Source organism: Trachymyrmex cornetzi, unplaced genomic scaffold, assembly GCF_001594075.2.
Source record: "Trachymyrmex cornetzi isolate Tcor2-1 unplaced genomic scaffold, Tcor1.1 scaffold350, whole genome shotgun sequence".
In the NCBI taxonomy this organism is placed as follows: domain Eukaryota; kingdom Metazoa; phylum Arthropoda; class Insecta; order Hymenoptera; family Formicidae; genus Trachymyrmex; species Trachymyrmex cornetzi.
This window is the reverse complement of record NW_017298214.1, coordinates 124,050-130,693: the sequence shown is the minus strand read 5'-3', so window position 1 is coordinate 130,693 and position 6,644 is coordinate 124,050. Positions and strand designations below refer to the sequence as shown.

At 36.6% G+C, this 6,644-nt stretch overlaps 1 protein-coding gene across 1 annotated transcript in view; it reads left to right on the top strand.

The window, feature by feature from the left end:
* The window catches only part of LOC108763311 (protein bark beetle), a 122,018-nt gene that overhangs the window by 21,950 nt on the left and 93,424 nt on the right, over positions 1-6,644 (top strand). The window contains exons 4-5 of the mRNA XM_018510819.1: positions 2,647-2,810; positions 3,112-3,305. Of these exons, the coding sequence (XP_018366321.1) occupies positions 2,647-2,810; positions 3,112-3,305 (358 nt within the window). The remainder of the gene's footprint in view (positions 1-2,646; positions 2,811-3,111; positions 3,306-6,644) is intronic.

Here is a 6,644-nt window from a genome sequence, read left to right as displayed (position 1 = left end):
AGAAGTGTGTGTCCGTAAGTGCGTGTTGCATCGATCGGAAGAGATGGTAATCCGACGGTGCCAAGTCTGGAGAGTACGCTGGGTGCGGCAGAATTTCCCATTCAAGCTCTCGAAGTGCCTGCTTCACACTTTTCGCGACATACAGTCGAGCGTTATCATACAACAAAATAACTTTGCGTCGATTGTTGGCTACGGATGATCTTTTTTGCATCAATTTGTCACTCAATCGGTATAATTGCTGCTTGTAGCGATCAGCTGTAATGGTTTCGTTTGGACCCAAGAGTTTGTAATACAGCACACCTTCCTGGTCCCACCAAACGCACAGCAAGGTATTATGAATATTCCTCTTCGGCGTTGAAGCGGATGGTTGACCGAGGTCCACCCATGATATTTCCGCTTGAGATTATCAAAATAAATCCATTTTTCATCGCCAATCACGATGCGCCACAAAAAACTCTTTTTTCTTTGCCTGGCAAGCAAAGAAGTCGCAATAGTCAAATGATTTAAAATGGCACTTTTTGTCAACTCATGTGGTAGCCATCTCTCTTCCTTATTGATCTTTCCCATGGCATGCAAGCGTTTTGAGACGGCCATTGGAGTAACATTTAACTGTTTCGACAACTCTAAAAGCGTTTGAGCTGGATTCTCATCAAGCAATTCTTCAAGCTCGACATCTTCAAATTTTTTCGGCTGTCCTGGACGTTCTTTGTCTCCCACATCAAAATCACCGTTTCGGAAGCGTTCAAACCAAACTCTACATGTTCTTTCCGATGGAGTTTCATCCCCATATACTTCGGATAATAAGCGATGAGCTTCAGCTGCGGTCTTCTTAAAGTCGAAGTAGTGAAGAAGCACATGTCAGGAAAAACAGCTTATCGCGATTCATTTTCAATCGATGGGAAAATCTCTTTGGCGTCGAGAAATCTAACCTGTGAGGATTGAATCACTTTCAGCGATGTCTAAACTACAAAAGACACGTGGCTTCATCGTCGAAACTCGTCAGCGTTGGAGGCAGAGCCCTTTAGTAGCGAGCGATAGGAATTAAGTTTAACACCTAATAATAAAAGGTTAATATCAGATATGATGCATATTAATCGACAGACCAATGGGCTGAATCTACAACATGATACCATTGGTTTAAATTATGCGTACATTGAAATTCTCAATAAACTTTATGGCTTGTTCGTAATACAATATATGTCATAAACTTGTTTGTCTTCAAATTGACCGCTATGTTAGTTGTTTAGCAATCGTTATTTAACCGACTGTCGAAATGGCAAGACACATATTGTTCTCGCAGTTATTTTTTAGAATTTGACGATAATTTATAACATATTATCGAGTTACAAAATGTTAAATAAGAGAGATTCATTGTACAGTGTAGAAGCGTCGACTGTGTGAGGTGAGGTAAATATCAATTTTCAAATTATACATACGATAATTTAATCCTTCATATAATTTTAGCTTGAATTCTCATTGCCACTCAGCTTTCTAACTTTGTGAATATGTGACTTACCTTACAACAGTAAACGGTTCAATATTTGAGAAGAAAAACGTGGGGGATATCATTTTGTCATGCAATACTCCAATCGTTACGCTAGGGTGAAAGATTGCTGATGAAGACTCAAAGCATGAGTGGAAGCGTTCAAAGTAAAGGTCTATATATTTAGTATTAAGAAAAATTACGCTAACTGATAACCATCGTCGATTCCTATTGCCTGTAATACATATTTTATGGTTTTATTAATTATTTTAATTAAAGGAGTTTGTAAAAACTTATTAATTCTTATATTAATTTGTAATTTGTAATATTATTTTGTTTTATTTTTTATTTCGATCAATGATCCTTCTTACAAAAATATCTTGTTTTATCACATCTTTAATTTACAAATATCAAGATTGTTGCGAGACAATGATACACACTTTTAAACTATTGTTTCCATCGTCCACATAAAGTGAGTGAGTTTTTTAATTCATCGATTGATCAATCGCATTGTGCACAAATGTAATTTTCTTTCGTAAAAACTGTATTTGCGCATAATACGATTGATTAATCGATAAATTAAAAAAACTCGTTCAGTATTGCCAAATCTTGGAAGTCGAAACAATTTTATAAGGATCGTTGTATACAACACAGAAATTGGAACTCTCATGTCTTCACAACAATCAGGAGACGTAATAGAGTCTCGATGCTAAGACATGGCGCGGGACACTGCCGTGGTTACCATTAACAAAAAATTAAAATGTTTAAGGAACATTCTACGTAACAATCATATTTGAAAAAATCTTTAGGTTTAAATAGACTGACAACGTATGTTACGAATTCAGATGGAAACGTTTATGATTAATCATGGCATAACTCTAATATCTAACGGATACGCTTTTTCGTTTATGACTATGTTAATATTTTAACAATTATATAATTTTTTATTAATTTATACATCAAATTTTAGTTATATAATATACTGAAGATGACTTAATTTTGGCCGAAGCGTTTATGGTTTAAATTAATATTGTTAAAGAATTTAAATATATTATGATTTTATGCTAATTAAGACGAGCCTGCGTGTGGTTATATGCTCCTTTGTTCACTGTATTATGAAATTGCATTTAATATTTTCTAACGATATTTAATTCTGTTAAAAGGGCGAAGCACACATGCCAATCTTGCTGACTGCAGCAGAAACGCAAATTCCATCTCTTCGAACATCACCCACGATACGCCTTGTCGACGGACCGAGTCCGCTAGCGGGAAGACTGCAGCTCTTCCACAAAGGTGGCTGGCGTTCCGTCTGCACAAACTCGCGAAAGTACGTACGCAACTAATATAACAATAATGGAGATACTGGTGCAGATATCATATATTAGGTGTTAAACTTAATTCCTGCCGTTTTTGGTCTCTAAAATTGATTTGTTTCGAATGGAAATACCTTAATCAAATTATTATTAATTAGTATTAATTAATAAAGTATTATTAATTAATAATAAAGTAGAAAATGAAGGAAATTACTTTGATTAAGTTATTCATTCATCTTCCCTTCGAAACAAATCAATTTTGGAGACGAAAAACAGCAGGAATTAAGTCTAACACCTATGTGAATCTCGTTGCAGTTGGACTCGCACAAATCTAGAGACAGCATGCCGGCAGCTCGGTTATCAGGGCGGACAATGGTGGTCATGGATCGACAGACAATGGCCCTCCAAACCGCGTCTTCTTTACGAGGAACCAGGCTGTCGTGGCACCGAACCCTCGCTAACGACTTGCGAACATTGGTCGGAGAGAGAATTGGGTGCCGGTGTTTGCGGTAAGTGTTCGAAGAACTCTCTTTCTCTCTCTCTCTCTCTCTCTCTCTCTCTCTCTCTCTCTCTCGCTCTCTCTGCTGAAGAGGACGTGTTGGACATCCATCCGTGAAAATAATCAATTTTCAGTCGTTAAATAGTGAGTGACAGTAAGCAAAGTCGTTCAAGTGATAGAGGTATGGACCAGGAATAGCTATGAGTGTTATCTAGCCGGGATATGTCGATTTATGTGGCAGAAGTGCATTTCTTTGCGCGGATATCGGAATTTCGTAAGACATACAGACATTATACGTGGACACGGAAGTGCTGACGTGTGACAGTAATAAAGATGAATGATCATCTAAGCTGATAACAGCGGTTTCGGCCGGTAATTGTCAGCATGAACAGTAAATATGCAGATTATCGATGCTCGGCATGTAAAAAGCCAATAAAGAGCACAGTTGTTAAATGCGAGTCTAAGCTCTTTTATCATCCGGGATATGTAGTTAAGCATAAAATATACGACAGAAATCAGGAACTGGTGCCGTGTGCTAGCTCATTCGAAGAGTTACTTGAAAGTGAACAAGAAGCGAATATGAAAAGAACGCCTGCGGCAGCAGGGAACAATAGAGATAGGACGAAATCTACAGGATCGGTAGAAAATACAGGATCGTCTAGTATTGATATGAAAATTGACTGGCTTATAAGAACAGTGAAAGAAATCAAAGATGATACAGCCTGTAAAAGAGAAATTAAGATGATGATTAAAGAAGTAGTTCGAGAAGAATTGAAGCAAGAACTGGAAGATTTGAGAAAAATGATATAGGGAGTAACATGCGGATCAATGGATGGAGTGCAAAGAAGCTATAGTGAAGCGGTTAAAGAGAAGAAGAAAGAAAACATAATTGTTAAGCTGAAAATGCAACAAGAGAGTGAAATTACAAAAAAATTGATAAAAGAAAGGGTGGATATTAAGAGCATAGCTATGGGAATAACAAAATTAAGAAAGGGAAGCAATGGAACAGTGATCATAGGTTGTGAGATCGGAGACGAGGTGAAAAGGTTAAAAGAGATAGTTCAAGCTAAGCTGGAAGAAAATTATAATGTGAAAGAGCCACCACAGTCAAGACCAAAGATAAAAATTATTAATATTGACGTGGAAGAAATGAAGTTGGATGATAATGAACTTGTAAATATAATAAAGAAGCAGAACAAAATAGATGCAGTAAATATGTGTATAGTAAAAAGAATAATTAAAGAGAAGAGAAATCAATCTGGGAGAGGAGGAATGGAAGTAGGATCAGTAATAATAGAGTTAGACGAGGAAATGCACGAACTGATGTTGAAGAAAGCGAAATTAAGTATAGGATGGAAGAAATGTCCTGTATTTGATCATATTAGTGTTAAAAGATGTTTCAAATGCTGGGGATATTATCATATTGCAAAAAACTGCAAGCGAGATGAAACATGTCATAAATGTGCAGGAAATCATAACTCGATCGATTGTACGGCGACAAAAAAGAAATGTGTAATTGTATGTACAAAAATCGAGCATACAATTCGAAGATAAATGAAGAACATGATGCACCTAGTCCAGAGTGTCCAACTTATAAAAGGGCGATACAGAAAGAGAAGAGGAGAGCTGACTAGGAGGACGCTAAATAATAATCACAGAAAGGAGCGGAGTTATTATTATTATTATTTACGAATGCGCAAATCTTAATGGCGCATAAAGATGAGATTCCACCAGGTTATGAAGAAAATAAGTCCAGCGTTCTTAGCATTATCGGAAACCAGATTAACTGGGGAAATTGCGGACAATGAGAAGTGTATGTTCCAGGTTATAGTATGATTAGACGTAAAGCTGAGAATAGAAATACAGGAGGAGTTATACTATATTTATTTCTTATACATTTATGTTACTGTAAAAAAATTCTTATTCATATTACCATAAAATAATAAAACTTTATAATGCATCTTACAATTAGTTTCTCTTTCTGACTTTCAAGATTTATGTCTTAAATTAAATTAAATATTGATTACCAGCATATAATTTCGTTTACATCGAATCTCCTTTTGTTAAATATTGAGTTATAAACAAATGGAGATCGTTATCGAATAAATTGCTTGTCATTATCATTTCCTAGCCTAGTTAACAAATATACCAATGTATAATCTCATCTCCGTTCGATTTTCTTTTATTAAATATTAATTATAAATTTTTTCATTATTGTTTCCTAACTTAGTTAATAAATTCGTTGCAGTTAAACAGAGATGTACCAGGTATGTAAATATAAAACCGGAATTTTTTAATAGAAAATACACGTTTATTGCATGAAAATGATAAAAAATATTTCATTCGAAATATTGCTCATCGCTAGCTATACATTTTTCTCACCTGTCTGACAATTTGTGGATGCCACGCCAAAAAAATTGTTGCTCTTTTGAGCCAAACCAGTCATCTAGCCATTTCCGTACATCTTCGTAAGAAGTGAAGCGCTGCTGAGCAAGTGCGTGTCCCATCGATGCAAATAAGTAGTAATCGGACGGAGCCAAGTCTGGTGAGTAATCCGCATACGAAAGTATTTCCCAACCAAACGCCTCAATCGTTTCCTTGACCAGTTTTACTGTGTGTGATGGTGCATTATCATGAAGCAAAATCACTTTGTGTTGCCTTTTTTGATATTTCGGTCGTTTTTCACACAAAGCTTCAAATTGATCATTTGTTGTCGGTAGCGTTCAGTATTAACGATTTCGCCAGGTTTTAGTAGCTCATAATAGATCACGCCTTTCTGATCCCACCAAACTAACACAGAGCATTGTCTTCCGTCCATAGCGATTTGGCCTTGCAGTCGATGTCGATGGTTCGCCTGGTGTTACCCATGATCTTTTACGCTTAGGATTCTCAAAATATATCCACTTTTCATCGCCAGTCACAATTCGATGGAGAAATGACTTTCTTTTGTACCTGGCGAGCAGCATTTCGCAAGTGGTTTTTCGGTTTTCCTGCTGTCTTTCGTTCAGTTCATGTGGAACCCATTTTCCCATCTTCTAGATCTTTCCCATGGATTTCAAATGTATGGAAACGGCTTCTCGTGTCACATTCAATTGATCCGCGAGTTGTTGTTGAGTTTGAGCGTCATCCTCATCCAACAATGCTTGCAATTCGCCGTCTTCAAACTTTTTCAGTGGTTTTCCACGTTCTTCGTTTTTCACGTCATAATCGCCACTTTTGAATTTTTTAAACCACTCAAAGCACTGTGATTTACCAAGAGCATGCTCACCGTAAGTTTCGACGAGCATTCGATACGATTCTGCAGCAATTTTCTTCAAATGGTAACAGAAAATCAATGCTGTCCGCAAAT